A 15852-nucleotide genomic window follows, 5' to 3' on the forward strand; every position below is an offset into this window, starting at 1 on the left:
GAAGGGGCACTGCAGAATGCCGCTCTCCGGTCTGCTGACCAAACTTGGGCAAGCACCATGCAGCTTGCCTTGGTGGCATTCCTCCCTGAGCCCCCTCATGGGTCTGCCCTCAAGACCCTTTCCTGCTCTGTGTACCTGTAAGACTCCATCACACAAAAGGACACAATAATCTGCTGGTTTGAGGGATTGAGTCCTCCCCTGCCTCTTCCTGGGAAGACATTCCTGGCATCTGGGTGAGGCCTAGATCCCACTGGTTGGCTTTGAGGTCTGCATGACTCAGCTGCCAAGCTGTTTACTGAGGACTCTTGAGGTTGCCTGGTTACCTTTTAGCATCCAGACTGTTTTCCTCTGAGGACATTTTCCTCTGCTTCTGCTCCCTTACAGCAAGCAGTGTGTGCTCCGAGCCGTGTATCCTTCCTCACTGGGAGGAGACCAGACACCACCCGCCTGTATGACTTCAATTCCTACTGGAGGATACATGCTGGAAACTTCTCTACCATCCCCCAGTACTTCAAGGAGAATGGCTACGTGACCATGTCGGTTGGAAAAGTCTTTCACCCTGGTACTGCCTGCCGTCCAAAGTCTGGGTTCTCTTGTGTTCTGTGCCTGAGGGCCAGAATCCCCTGCTGGGGCTTGGGCTATCTTTGCAGAGGGCTGTATGGGTTGGGTGGACCCCTCATTAGTCACCACTGTCTTTGTACAAACTCCTACTTCTCACCTTAGCTTCCTGTCCTCACCACACATGAAAAAGGGTAGTGGGACTTTCTTCTTTCAGAAACGAGTCATGATGCTGTTTGGTTCCTTTGACTTCTCACGCAGAAGGAAGGGCACTGGCTGGGGAGGTGCCAGTGCTGGGTGTGAGTCCGGCTCTGTGCCTGACCCTCTGAACCCCAGGATCCCTGTCAGTAAAGTGAGACCAGGGCAGCTATGCTGATTTGTCCAGTGAAGAGGCTGCGCTTTGGTGGGGCTGCTGCTCCCCGCCTGTAAGGTCAGAAGGGAGAATGTAAGCTGGTGCCCTTAGCCTAAAGAGTGCCAGGGGCCACCAGCGCTAACTTTCAAGACTGCCTGATAAACTGGCTCTCTTGAATGCCAAAAGGGGAATGCTGAAGCACAAACTTTAAAACGGTTTTTAAACGTACTGAAGCTAACACATGATTATTTGACGGAAAGTTGGGGGGGCGGGGAAGGAAAGCAGGAAGTAAAGGATATGAATTACTTGTAATTGCACCACACTGAGGAGGACTATATTTTGAGGTTCCCTTGTTGCAGACATATTATTTTTCTGATTTGAGATTTTTTCTGTACAGACAGCTTTATGTTGTGAATGTTTTAAACATAAACTCTTCCCCACATAGCTGCCCTTCGTGCAAAGTCACTGTTAACGACAGCGTGGTAGTCTCACGTGCAGATATGCTGTGCTTTCATCCAGGTTGATTTCAGGTTTTCTGTGTCACACGGAACCCTGGGTTGAACATCTCTGCAGGCAGGGTGAACTGATGGGCAGCAGCACCAGGGATCCGGGCTCCCGCGTTCCAGTCTCAGCTCTGCCACTTCTGAGCTGTGCAGTTAACCTTGGGCAAATTGTTCTTCCCCCTTGAGCCTCAGATTCCTTCCCTGGCAAATGAGTTGTAGCTGCCTTGATCACCTCCCAGGGTAGCGACCCAATCCAGGTAGTTCAGGAGCATGAAAGGGTGTTGAAAGCCCCCTTTATACGACAGTGGTGCTTATTGCTAGGGACTACCACTAATGTTTTCAGGAGCTTTCCCTTTGCTCACTGGTTACACGGGCAGGCTCAAGAGCCTTCTGGAGCCCAGCTGGCCGGTGCAGGTTGAGGATAACGTGTGGCTTGGCTGAGTCGGGCCTGGTTTTAGAAAGCAAGTGTGTCAGGAATGACGTTGTGTAGCCAAAGGCCCACCATCAGGGACTTCCTCTGCTTGGTGCTTACCTCATACTACCCCTTGCCTGAGCACAGCTAGAGGGGAGAGACGAGCCTGGGGAGCAGAGGGACTAGAGCAGAGGGGAGGTTGTGCTTCAGGAAGGGAGGCCAAAGAAGGCCCGAGTGGCGTTGTTTGGCTTCATTCCTCCTGGTAATTAGATTGTGGAATCAGGCTGTAAGCACCACGTCTTAGCCAGAGAGCGAGAGCTTTGCCTGCGGTCCTTGTGGAAATCCATTTTTCAACTGGGTCTTTGTTCTTAAGACCTTGTTCCATGAGGCAAAGACCTGTTCAGGGAAGACAGCAGCCACCGTTGATTGATGGCCAGGCCCGTGCCAGTTCTTGTGCTGGCCACTCCTGTAATCCTCTCCTCAACAGCAAGCACAGTGGGTTTTTATCATCGTCATCATCTTCTGAGAAGGAAATTGAGGCTAATGGAAGTCAAGTGGCTTGCCCAAGGTTGCATGGGTGATAAGGAGCAGTGCTGACATTTGAACCCAGCCTCCTCTGGGTCCAGCGGCTTCCTCTGCTCCCTCCGCTGTGCATTCTGTGTCGATGAGCCCTCCACCCACTGCCCCCTTTCCCTCCAGTCCTGCCTTGCCCGGTGCTCCCTGCTGGAGCCCTGGGTCACTGTGCTGAGGATACTCTTTCTCCTGCGGTTCTGCCTACATTACCCTCCCTGCCCCCTCCTATCTCATCCCTCTGGGCAGCACTTTCTGTCGGGTCCCACACACGCCCCACTGCCCGCTGTCACTCGACCCATCGCGTCTGTGGCTTCCCTACTTACACGGCACTTCTACTGTCTAGACAGGGGGCTGTCCTTCCATGGTTTTGCTGTTATTTTGTCTTGCCAAATAGACGAAGGCTGCTGAGCTTAGGGGTGGGTTTCTGCTTCGTGAATGAGCACTGAACCAGGTGTCCTAGGGCATGGGTTTGAGTCCCAGCTCACTCCTCTATATCCGGTTGGCATCAGCTAAGGCACCGACCTTCCCTGAGCCTCCCCTTCCCCACCTGGCCCGTGGTGGTGCTGCTGCCTCTGCTCCTCCATTGTAGGACAGGGTAGAGGCTCCAGCGAGGGCTCCATGGGGCTCTGTTGCTGCAGCTGGCTGGCTGACCTGAGGGGGCCTTCCTCAGGGCCTAGCATGAATAGCCAGGGCTTAAGGGACTACGGGGTTGGATGCTTACTACTCGAATAGAAACCTAGTGAGTTAGCCTTAAGGTACATTTTTTAAATGTTTATTTATCTTTGAGAGACCACAAGTGGGGGAGGGGCAGAGAGAGGGGGACAGAGGGTCTGAAGTGGGCTCTGCACTGACAGCAGAGAGCCCGATGCAGGGCTCGAACTCATGAACTGCGAGATCATGACTTGAGCCAAAGTCAGACGCTTGACTGACTCAGCCACCCAGGTGCCCCAGAAACCTAGTGAGTTGGCTTTAATGGGGACTTCTCATCATCTGCCTAAGCTCTTGATTTTATAGATGAGGAAACTGAAGCCCAAAGAAGGAAGATGATACTTCCCTCGTTCACAAAGTTTTAATTTGGAGTGGGGAGGGCATTGGAGGACCCTTCAGATTTTATTTAATGACTTTCTTTTTTCCCCTCTCAAGGAATATCTTCCAATTATAGTGATGATTCTCCATATAGCTGGTCATTTCCACCTTATCATCCCTCCTCTGAAAAGTATGAAAACACCAAGGTAAGGATGTGAAAGAGGTGGTATTCTGTAGAGGAACTGCTTTTTTTTCCTGTTTAGCAAATTAAGGTTAACTTCTGTATGTGTCACATGTTCTTTCAGGTTGGTTATACAGTGAAGTCTGTGATCATGACGTGGCAGAGACAGATGTCGGGATCTTTAGCATTAGATCCGCTGGGAGAGGTGGCTTCGTTTTAGAAGCACATGGATATGGCTTGTTCTAGAACCTTATGCTCTAGTGTGTAAGGCTCATTTAATGGCTGCCGGGTGCTTACTCTGGGTAGGGAGAAGAGTGGCTTGTCCTCCAGGGGCCTTGGCCCAAGTTGGGAGAAAGGCATATGTACATATATATGTCTGTCTCTCCGTCTCAGGCCTAACGGATAGGATCAGGTGCTGAGACCTTTGACGGGGGTTTTGAAATTTTAGAGCATTACAGAAAAAAAAAGGAGTCTGCAGAGAACTTTAATCTTAGTGTAGAGGAACATGCAATGTAGAAATGAAACTAAACACCACATTTAAAACATTCAGAAAAGCAGCTGGAGAACTGAGATAGGACATAACTCCTCTGAGGTTTTTAAAGACCTCATATGGAGGGGGACGTGGATTTGGGGGAGGCGGTTGGTCAGGGGAGAGGAGTATTCTAAATTTTTGACAACCTTCCATTTCAGAATACACAGCAAGAGCTCAGGGCTCTGGCCTTTGGCCTGTGCCTTGAGTACTACCAGAGTGACACTGGGAAGACATGTCTCAATGCTTTCATCCCCTGAAGCCGTTTTGAGAGTTTTTAGTGACCTCACTTATAAATGCTGGCTTCTGTCCTCACTCCCCACATTCATCCTCAAAGCAGTGGGTCTGACTGTCCCACACCCCCGTGAGTGCTGCAGCTCATGTGTAGCTATAGGGTGAGCAGGTGCTGGGCTGTCTTGCCTGGGGGCGGTGTGGCCAAGATTGGCCTGTGAAAGAATGCTGCTTTTTGGGATGGGGCAGCAGCAGCTGGGTGTTTGTGAGGCCAAAATCATGGTCAGAACTGACCTTGGCCTTGTGGGCACTATGACCACTTTGGGCAATGAAGCAATAGGTTCCATTCTGTGCATGGCATCATTGAAGATGTGGAAATTCCATGGATTGTGACCTTATCCAGTTGACTGGGACTTTGTCACTCATAAGTCTTAGTCTGTCTTTGAAATTGAAGACAGGGGTTTTTTTGTTGTTAAAAAAATGTTTTGAGATATAATCGATACACCATAAAAGTCACCCTTTTAATGTGTGCAATTCAGTGATTTTTAGTATGCTCAGGGTTGTGCAACCATCAACAAACCATTTAAGAGCATTTCCATTACTCCGGAAAGTATGTGGGTACCCGTTACCATTCATTCCCCATTTTCTCTGAACCCTCGGCCTATGGCAACAACTGATCTACTTTCTTTCTCTATGGATTTGCCTATTCTGGACATTTTGTGTAAATGGAATCATACAGTATATGGCGTTTTGTGTTTGGCTTCATTCATAGTGTTCCTGAGGCTCATCCACGTTGTAGCATGTATCAGAACTTCATTACCTTTTTTTTTTTTAAAGATTTTATTTTTAAGTCCTCTCCACCCAGTATGGAGCTTGAACCCACAAACTCGAGATCGAGAGTTGCATGCCTACTGACCGAGCCAGCTAAGCTCCCCAAAGCTTCATTACTTTTTATAGCCAAATGGTATTCCATTGTATGGAGGAGATAACACGTTTTATTTATCCGTTCATCAGCTGATGGACATTTGGGTTTCCACTCTTTGGCTACTATCAGTAATACTGCTATTCACGTACAGGTGTTCGTGTGGCTTAACTTTTCATTTCTCTTAGGTGGAACTGCCAGGTCAAGTATCTGTGTGGACGTAGGTTTTAATTTTTTCCGGTATCCACCTAGGTGTAGAATTGCTGGGTTACACACTAACTCTATGTTTCACTGTTTGAGGAACCCCCTGAGTGTTTTCCACAGTGACTGTAGCATTTCACATCCCCAGCAGCACGTATGAGGGCTCTGGTTTCTGCCCATCCTTGCCAGCACTTGTTAATGTCCAGTTTAAAAAATTCGAGCCATCCTAGTATTATTGTCTGTCCAGTTTTAAAAATTCTAGCCATTGTAGTGGGTGGGAAGTAGTATCTCATTTTGGGTTTCACTTGTGTTTCTATGACGACTAATGACATGAAGCATCTTTACATGTGCTTTTTGGCCATTTATCTGTCTTGTCTGGAGAAATCTCTGTTCAAGTACCTTGTCCATTTTTTAATTCGCTTATTTTTTTTTTTTTATTGAGCTGGAGACAAATTTGTTTTGGTCATTCGTTTACATGGGCTTCCTTTAATTAATTAAGGCCTGGAGACAGAAGATGAACAGCAAGAAGCTAAGTGCTGGTGGATTTCTGGCCCAGGCCCTGCCTGCAAAAGATGAAACATTTCTCTGTTTTAGTTCTAGTTCGTGTGTGCCCGACCACTTTGAATGATGAAGATTTACAGGCTAGTGATATGAATGTTAAATCCTCTGTGTGTGCAGCCTTCATGACTCCTGTTTCTTGCATTTCAAGAGCTGACAGCGTTACATGTTTTGTTTTCAAAGACATGCAGGGGGCCGGACGGACAGCTCCATGCCAACCTGCTTTGCCCTGTGGATGTGGCGGATGTGCCGGAGGGCACCTTGCCTGACAAACAGAGCACCGAGCAAGCTATACGGTTGTTGGAAAAGATGAAAACATCAGCCAGTCCTTTCTTCCTGGCTGTTGGGTATCACAAGCCACACATCCCCTTCAGATACCCCAAGGTGAAGATCTGGCTGAGGGTTGATCCAGCACAGCTGTGACAGCTCTGTCCTTTCTCGAAGGAGAGATTAGTGTAGTGAGGGCGGCCACATCCTGCCGGCCCTGTCGCTGGGGTGCCTGATGGCACTACTGTACTCAGTGGTGTGGAGATGGGATGCAGAGGTCAAGGCTAAGAAGTAGACTTGGGGTATGTAAGAATCTTGTTGGAAATGCTTGGTTTTCTGCCTCCCCCACTGGAGGGTTTTAGTTTTTTTCTCTTGGACTCCGTGAGCATGTGCTGGGTTGGATGGTAAGATCACCAGAGAGAAGGGAGTCAGAGCTGGCTGCCAAGGCCCTCGGTAAGGGATGGTCCTTGGGGGCACGGTTCCAAGGAACGTGAAGCCGTGTTCAGTAGTTGGCGCTCCCCCTGAGCCTGGTGGGTCAGATCCCTTCAACACAGGGCACTGCTTGCATGTCCGTCATTCAGAGCATGTAGTCTCTGCTGTTTAAAAATCCTTTTCAGTTTTTCCCTGTCGTGTCTTCCCCAGGCCTAAGCAGCCCATTCTTTTGACTTTGTAAAGAATGCCCCTCACTAGTGATGGATGTAGAGAGCAAAAGACATGTTCTTTGATGCTCTGACTGGCGCAGGGGATCTGGCCCTCCCAGCCGGGGTTAACCTGGCAGGCCTGGCTGCTCTCCTTAGAAAGGTCTGCTTGCGAGGCTGGGCTTTGGCTGGCCTCTGGGAAGCTGGAGTTGGCACTGCTCCCAGAGCGATGAGTGGCTTTCTGTGCCCAAACTGTTGACGCAAACCCCCGCTCTCCTGCCTGGAGTCTGCAGTTTGGGTATGTGAGGGCAGAGGGTGCCCGGGGGAGTGACCCCAGGAAGCAGCCCGGGTGCTGAGGCTTTAACGAGCTTCCGTGCCGGCAGCATTTCACACATGTTGGCACACCGCTCCCTGCTGGGAGGATTAAGCACATCCTGTGTGACCTCACTGGGAGAGGATTCTGGAAACTTGTGCCTGGTCTCCCTTGGGCATTGCCCACGTGGCTTTGCTGATTGTGTCTGCTGCCCTTGCGCTGTCATCAGGCACAACCACGGGCGTGCCTGAGCACGTTCTGTGAGCAACTCCCAGGGTGTTGCCAAACCGGAGGGAGGTTTTGGGAACTGGAAACACCCTTCCACGCCTTTTCCACTTGGAGGGGAGGTGGGAAGTGGGGATGGGAATAGGAGGGTATTGATATATAGGAGAAAAGAGAGCCGTTGCTGCTTGGTTCATAGAAAACGAGTGGCGATGTCATTACCATTGGCATCTTGTGAGTGTGACCTCAAGTCTGACTTTGTAGTGTCAGTGAGCTGCCGTGTAAGTGCATCACAGGCTTAAAAAGGCAGTATAAATATCTGTAGAATCCCAGCCTTGTGCCTCTGCCAGAAAAGAATGACAACCTGGTGTCTTTGTGTGCTTTTCCCCCAAGGAATTCCAGAAGCTGTATCCCTTGGAGAACATCACCCTGGCTCCCGATCCCCAGGTGCCTGCTGGCCTCCCTCCTGTGGCCTACAACCCTTGGATGGACATCAGGCAGCGGGAGGACGTGCAAGCCTTGAACCTCAGTGTGCCCTATGGCCCAATTCCTGTGGATTTTCAGGTACCAAGGACATATTTGAGGGAATTATTGGGCACTTCTGGTGTGATGTCATTGGTGACACCACTTTTCTCCATAGACACCACTCTACCCATCATGTCTTCCTAAGAATCTTCTCTGTGCTAGGTGTCTTGTGAGGTGCTGAGGGTGGGGTGGTCTGGAGGAATTTCGGATGTAGGGGGTGCTGAGTGGATGTAGTCTCCCAATCAGTGTCTCCACTTCCAAAGAAGGAGGCATCTGGAGATTTGGTGATTCACAGGACGTAGGCACCGGGGTAGGGAGGAGGCCTGGACGACCATCACTAACTCATGGGGGTGCTGTTCAATCCAGGTGACAGCTCATCAGCTATGGGACGGCGGGCAGCTCCTGTGTAGCCCAGAATGTTTGTTTTGCTGGCACTGGCAGGTCCTCTCTGTGGGGAAGCCTGCACAGGTACCCATCGCTCTCAGGCGGTGGTGTGGTGGGCAGGGCCTTGACACAGAGGGAGCTGGGGCACCGACGTGGCTGTCCCGCTGCGACATCTGATGTCCCTTTGCCGTCGCGTGGGGGTGGAGCAGCCAGAGTTAGAATCCTCATGCTGACTCATCAGTCACCCTCCCCCTGGAGTACAGAAACCGTGCTGACCAATGCTCTTTCTGGACTATTCCACACGCAGCCCTGCCCTTCTGTTACTATGTGAATACACCAATAGGCAATTTACCATGGAAGGTAGACGGCAGTGTTTTTAAAGGCTGCTTCCTGGACCGCCTGCATCAGAATCCCCACAGGGGCTTCTTATAAGCACAGAGTCCTGGCGTCACTCAGACTTAGGGAGTTGGGAGCTTGAAGTGGGTCCTGAGAACTTGCATTTGCAAAAGCACACCTGGCGATTCTGATGCACTCAGAGGTTTGGAAATACTGCTACAGGGCACAGTTCCAAACACCACAAAAGGGTGAGGGATGTGCGCCCCTTGTATCTGTTGGACTCCTGAGGTTCGGAGGGCAGTGGTGAGAGTTTGGAGAGGAGTAGATTCACCACTTGGTCCCATTCCTAACTTCCCGAGGCCGGGGTTCTGAGAGCAAGGCTGCGCGAATTGCAGCTCTGAGGCCACACCTGGATGTTAGTGACGGCCACTTAAAATGTTCTTGAAATGGGACTGTGTCCCAGGAAGGGTGCCCAGTGTTTTATGTTGCTATCTCGCTTGGTCTGCATGGGAAGCTAGTGAGGTACCTGCCGTTGCTGTTGTCCAGGCTTCTCAATGGTCTGGGTTCGAATTCCCGTTCTGCCCCATACCAGCTGCACAACCCATGGCAAGTCATTTTACGTCTCTGAGCCTCAGCTTCCTTCTCTGTAAAATGGAAACGAGGTGGAGAAAGGTTTTCAGCAGGGAGCACAGAGCACATACGAAAGCGTCTAAGTGCGAGCTGCGTGTGAGGGCTCCTTCAGGTGCTCTCCTCCCCTCCCCACACCCCTCCTCACAGGTGGTGCAGCCGCCCAGAGGATCTCCCTGGTGTGCTTGTGTGCTCCTGCCTCTGCACACTCACCTTGAACTTGGGCCCTGCTCACTGTCCTCTTGCAGCTTTGGGTGTCTGTGCCCAGGCCGCATCTCACTCCACTCTTGAGTATCTCAATTCTGCCCTCTCCAGCCTCTGGCCCTCTTCCTCAGCTCCACATGAGCCAGTGACCTCAGGGGCCACACTCGGGGTTTGCCACCTCCCGGGTCCACTCCTGCTCGGTCATCACCCCGACTGACCGCAGTCTCTTCTTCTCACAGCTCCCTCGCTCCATGTCTCCGTTCTCCACATGCCTCATGGAGATTGTGAGTGTGGCCCTCTCCTCTCCCCCTGGGTCCTGTCCCCTCTGGAGTCTCCTCCTGGGCAGGTCGCTTACTGTTCTTGCCAGCTCCTCAGTACACTTGTGCTCCGATCCTTGCCTCACCTGCAGTGCTCCAATCACACAATGGTCCCACCACCCACTCTGCTCTGAAACCCAAGTCCTGAGGCTGCTGGAGTGAACCTGGGCAGCCATGAGGTGGAGACACGCTCATGGGCCCAGCCTCCAGCCCCAGCAGCCCATCCATGGGGGCTCTCTGCTCAGCACTCCCTTGACCTGTGTGGCCGCTCAGAACCCGTGCCACTCTCCTCCTGCCCCTTCTACCCTTCTGCCCCATCTCTCGGCAGATGATGCTACTTGGGATTTCAGAAATGGAGGCTGGTGGACAGCCCCGGGGAGGGGACACCCAGGATGTGTGTGGGTACTGACCTGGGCCATGTCCCCCTGGCCAGCTGTGTGTCTCCAGGCAAGTTAATCCACCTCTCCAAGCCCTGGAATCTTCCCGTGTCATATGGGAATGTTAGTGCTCACCGTAAAGGGTGGCTCCGAGGATCGGGTGGCACCCGGCAAATATTTGGTAAACAGCGCTGTTGGTAATGCCCCTTACCGGTTGCCAGAATCGTGCATGCTCGTGTGCTGGGCTGTGGCCATCTCCCTCATCTCGGAAGAAGAACAGCAGGGACCACCCCCACCCCACCCCCTCGTCCCATCGCCATGAGCTCCTCCTTCCTCAGAATGGAACCTTGTTTGGAATCAGGGTCATTGCAGATGTCATTAGTTAAAATGAGGTCATACTGGAGGGGCACCTGGGTGGCTTAGTTGGTTAAGCATCTGATTTTGGCCCAGGTGATGATTTTGCGGTTTTGCGAGTTCAAGCCCCATGTCAGGCTCTACGATACAGCACAGAACCTGCTTGGGATTCTCTCTCTCCCTCTCCCTCTCTCTGTCTCTCTGCACTTCCCCCGCTTGTGTGCATTTTCTCTCTCTTCTCTCTCTCTCAAAAATAAACAGTTTTTTTTTAAAAAAAATGAGGTCATACTGGAGTCGTATGACCTGTGTTCTTGTACACAGGAAGAAGGCCATGTGAGGAGGGAGGCAGAGATTGGGGTGATGTGGCCACAAGCCCATGGGCACCAAGGATGCCGGGCACCAGCATAAGCTGGAAGAGGCAGCCCCCTCCCTCAGAGCTGGCAGAGAGAACCTGGCTCTGCCGACACCTGGATCTCGGACTCTGGCCACCGGAACTGGGAGACAGAACATTTCTATTGTTCTAAGCCCCCCAGTTTCTGGTCCTTTGGGAGTGAATAGAGCTTTGGTGGGGTCTTTGGTGCCACCCTCAGTGGGAGTTTGGAGTGCCTGGGGGATGAGTTTCAGTGTACGGGGCCATTTCCTGGGACCCGTAAGATTATGTGAAGGAGACAGAAGGGGATAGTAAGTGCACATCCATCTGCTGTGATCTGTGCCCTAAAGTGAAATCTGATTCACTTAGAAAATAATCTTCCTTTTGGATCTGCTGCGGACCCAGATTTCGCCAGGACCATGTGGGCAAGGGGCTATGGATGGTGGGGAAACACACGTTATGTTTTGGCTGAGAGAGTTAAGGGCGTCAGTGGCGGAATGCTCAGGTGACACTCTTCTGTGTACCACTGCAATTCCAATTGCACTCACTCTCTTTTTTTTAATGTGCAGCGGAAAATCCGCCAGAGCTACTTTGCCTCTGTTTCGTATTTGGATACACAGGTTGGCCACCTTTTGAGTGCTTTGGATGATCTCCAGCTGACCAATAGCACAATCATTGCATTTGCCTCAGATCATGGTAAGCATTTTCAAATACCTTGGTGAGTCACGCAAAACATAGGAACTTTTCTGTGAAATGTGCTTTTCTAGATTGCCTTAAACATAGGCGTGTTCTCTTTTGAGAATCAGCAGTGCCCCAAGTCTGGGGTCTCAGGGTGCTTTTATGATTGTCCTATTAGTCCTGGGACCTCTCTCCGTGGGGGCGGGGCCTCTTTTGGGTACAAGGAGCGTCTTGGATGCTTGGGAGGGGACCTGATAGCAACCTTTTTTTTTTTATTGATGAACTCAGCAGGAACCCTCCATTTGTGTTGGGAGCCCTCTTAACCCATGCTGCTCATCTAGACTGTTGGAGGATTTCAGTTTTTCTTAGGAGGATCCAGAAGAATCCTGGCAGGGCCCTACAAGGCCCTCAGACCTGACTGCACCCCTCTATTCCCAGCCCTGATGTTCTCTCTGCCAAGAGCCTGGGGCTCGCAGTGCTTTCTCTCTTTTAATTAAGGCAGTTTCCTACTTTTCCAAAAATGGAAACAGTTTATTTAAAACTTTTTTTCTTAATTTGAAATTTTTATCAAGCTCAAGAATAGAGGCTAAACAACACCCCCCAGTCCCCATCACCCTGCTCCCACATGCCCGAGGCTAACTGGTGCTGACAGATCTGGGATCCGTTTGGCAGCCTTTGGTTGTACATATACATGTGGCGGTGGAGTGTGTGTGTGTGTGTGTGTGTGTGTGTGTGTGTGTCATATATAGTCATGGAACAAGGCAGAATCGATTGTGCTTATAAACTGTTTTGTTCCCTAGTTTGCTTTTTCCACCTAATGTCACAGACAGTTCTCCATGTGATTTCTCACAGGCCTGCCTTAAGCCTTGTAAAGTCCCACATCATTTTGTCTTCTGTGGAGGCATCCTAAGTTTTCGCTGTTTCCTGATGGTTTGCCATCCCCTCTGGCCCCTCTTTCCCATGCCCAGTTCCTCTTCCAGTGCTCACACAGTCTGGTGCACCCATGAAGGCCAGGCCTACATGGAAGCTCTCTTTGCTCTGAGGCAGCTGCACTGATGACAGATGGCCCTCCTGAGACTTCCCACCTCCCAACCACAAAAGCCTTCTCCAATCCATACATGGCAGCTTGATGTGGCTTTGGTTATTTTGTAACACGAACTACTCAATGTGCAATCTCTTTCATCTTTTTTATGTCAAAACGGGTGCTCCGATGCAGACATTAGAAATTTCCAGCTTGGGGTTTTCAAGCTGTCTTTTGCAAGGGATGGATGTTTTTTTTTTTTTTTCAACATTTATTTATTTTTGGGATAGAGAGAGACAGAGCATGAACGGGGGAGGGGCAGAGAGGGAGACACAGAATCGGAAACAGGCTCCAGGCTCTGAGCCATCAGCCCAGAGCCCGACGCGGGGCTCGAACTCCCGGACCGCGAGATCGTGACCTGGCTGAAGTCGGACGCTTAACCGACTGCGCCACCCAGGCGCCCCAAGGGATGGATGTTTTAAGTCAGGGTTAAGAGGTTTTTTTTTTTTGTTTTGTTTTGTTTTTTTATCAAGGTCAAGGATCTCAAATCAAGTTATATTTGTTTGGTCTGTGGTATATTTTAAAAATTGAATAAGCTATCCTTGTCTTTTTAAAATGTGAGTGATAGTGCCACAGTGTCACAGCTCATTGTTCGGCGGCATGCCGTCAGGTGCAGACCTGAGCCTGCGGGACTTGTGTCAAGGGAGGCCAGCCCAGGGCTGGGCAGCGGCAGCGCTGGCTGTTGGAGCCCCCGTCCAGGCAAGGGGAGCCCCTCTCAGCAGGGGCGGCATGTCTGTGCGGGGCCATGGGTCCCTCAGCACCCAGCCTGGGTGCAATTGCTAGGTGTTTGCTAAAAGAAGATAGTTTCATTTGAGAATTTAGTATTTTTTTTCCTTTTAGAGTTTCCTCATTCAGGACAAAGGTCTAACTTCAAATAAAGCAATACTTAGATTTAGGGGAAGTCCCCTTTTTGTGGTCATTATAGAGGAATTTCTTCTGATGAGTGTTTGTTTCCTCTGGTTTTTACAACAGGAAATGAAACGGTATCTAAAGTGGGCAATGAATAATATCATTATTCGTTTTCTGTCGTTCTGTGCTTTTTATGACCCAGGGTGGGCTCTAGGTGAACATGGAGAATGGGCCAAATACAGCAATTTTGACGTCGCTACCCGCGTGCCCCTGATGTTCTATGTTCCCGGGAGGACGGCTCCGCTTCCAGAGGCAGGAGAGGAGCTTTTCCCTTACATCGACCCTTTCGATTCTGTGTTGGAATTGATGGAGCCAGGTATAAAATACACCGGAGTGATGTTGCTTGATAGTAAGCTTTCTTTAGTTTACATGTAAATCACCTTACCAGTTCAGAGCCCAGGGCTTACCTGGTCCGTCTTCCTGCCCGGTGTTGGCATTCCTGAGTACCTCCGGGTCAGGGAGGGGTGGCAGGGCCAGAGCCACCAAGTACGGCCCTCGTCCACGAGGAGCATGGAAGATGGGGAGTGAGGAAGGAGTAGGTGGCACCCCCAGGATGAGGAGGACTATCGTGGTGGTGACAATAGTGCGCTCCAAAGCTGGGAGGCAGGGGTGACAGACTCCACCAGGGCTGGGGCTGTCCCCCTACAGATGAGCATAACTCTTGCCTGCACACTTCTACGGGGACTCGGCCCTTTGTGAGGAAGACATTTGCCGTTTTGGCAGCTTACCGGTCTAGTGAGCCGCTGGATCTATCAAGTAGGCCAGGTGACCTGCTTCTGCACTCCGCAACAATGAGCAAGTTTACTTTGACTTCCACGTGCCAGTCCATCCCAGCCTTGAAAATGACACCAATACCTCTCTTCTCTAGGCTGAGATCCCCAGGCCTGCAGCCGTTCTTTCAGGCCCACAGTTATTGTGGCTTCTGTCTTCCAGAAACTCCAGTTTAAGAAAAAGATTTCCAGAAATGTCCCTTGAACAAGATACCCCTTGCTACAGCATGGGGCAATCTGTGCAGGTTCTTTGTGAATTACTTCCTAAGTTGATCTGCTCAGTGCAGAGACGAGTCATGTACTTCAGATGACATTTGCTTTTTTAGGGGTACGTTTTCCATGAACTCTCAGAAGCCAGGTTGTTCCCTTTCTGGACTTCTTTCTTTATTTAATCCATCTAAATCCATTTAACATCTAAATCTTGCCCTTTATATTGATTTCTATTAAAAATTTTTTTCCTTGGTTCTGGCCTATCATCCTGGCCTTTCTGGATCTTTCTCAGTTTGCTTTAAACAGCCCAATTTTATTTTCTCTACACGTGATTTTCGTGTGCTGCATGCTTTGCCTTCTTTCAAGTCATTGATAAGGTTAAACCTTTTCAAGGCATGATTGTAGCCCTTTGTTTCCTTGGAGAAATCTGACCGGTTGAGAATGTTTTGTGTGTTTTTTTTGAAACTTTTTTGGGGAGGTGTTCAGCAAGTTGTAAATTCACATAACTGCACTGTTCCCAGTTTATGCCCCAATTTTATCTCCAGCCTCTGTCTCTTCCCTGAACTTTGGGACTTGGGTTTCCAACAGCTTGTCCCACTTGGCCAGCCTGACGTGCCCAAGCTGGGCTTCTGGCCTTTCACTGTAAGACCCTCTTGGCCCGCTTTTCCCTCTCAGGGAATGTCTGTGCTGACTCAGGCCAAAAAATCGTGGAGTCCTCCTGACCCCTGCCTCTCTTCTGTCCTCCATATGTAATACGTAGTCCTCGTCAGCAAGCCTGTTGCTGTCCATTCAGTCTGTCTGCACTGCTTCTCACTGAGTCATGCTGCCACCCTGGGCCACACCGCCACCATCTCCTGCTGGATTCCTGCAGTGGCTTGCTGAAGTCTCCCTGGTTGTGCTCGTGGTCCCCTGGAGTTCCTCCTCCTCGCAGTGGCTGAAGTGATCCTGTTAAAACCCGAGTCAGGTGGTGTCACAGCCCTGCTCTGGAGCCTCCCACATACCTCACTGAGTGGAAGTCCTTATAGCAGCTGACAAGTCCTGATGGGATCTGGGCCCCCATTTCTCCCTGACCTCACCTTTTTACAGGCATCTGGGGTATCTGTCTTGGGCAGCAGCCTACAGTCTGGATTTGTGTCATTGCTTCCTCATGACTAGATTCAGGGTAAACATTTTTGACACACACACTGGACATGAGGTTGTGTGCTTCCTTGGTGTCACAGTGGG

General features: G+C 50.5%; 1 protein-coding gene across 5 annotated transcripts in view; it reads left to right on the forward strand.

The window, feature by feature from the left end:
* The window catches only part of IDS (iduronate 2-sulfatase), a 41176-nt gene that overhangs the window by 19324 nt on the left and 6000 nt on the right, over window positions 1-15852 (forward strand). For 4 of the 5 annotated variants that reach the window (XR_006965549.1, XM_047098310.1, XM_047098313.1 and 1 more), the window contains 6 exons: window positions 385-562; window positions 3542-3630; window positions 6230-6430; window positions 7880-8050; window positions 11550-11676; window positions 13791-13964. Coding sequence is in view for 4 of the 5 variants with exons in the window: in XM_047098310.1 (XP_046954266.1) it covers window positions 385-562; window positions 3542-3630; window positions 6230-6430; window positions 7880-8050; window positions 11550-11676; window positions 13791-13964 (940 nt within the window). In the remaining variant the exon portion in view is untranslated. The remainder of the gene's footprint in view (window positions 1-384; window positions 563-3541; window positions 3631-6229; window positions 6431-7879; window positions 8051-11549; window positions 11677-13790; window positions 13965-15852) is intronic. The other variant, XM_047098312.1, reaches the window with a different exon arrangement.

Source organism: Lynx rufus, unplaced genomic scaffold (assembly GCF_022079265.1).
Source record: "Lynx rufus isolate CCGP_SWC_20201006 ecotype Redwood Valley unplaced genomic scaffold, mLynRuf1.p SCAF_46, whole genome shotgun sequence".
In the NCBI taxonomy this organism is placed as follows: Eukaryota; Metazoa; Chordata; class Mammalia; order Carnivora; family Felidae; genus Lynx; species Lynx rufus.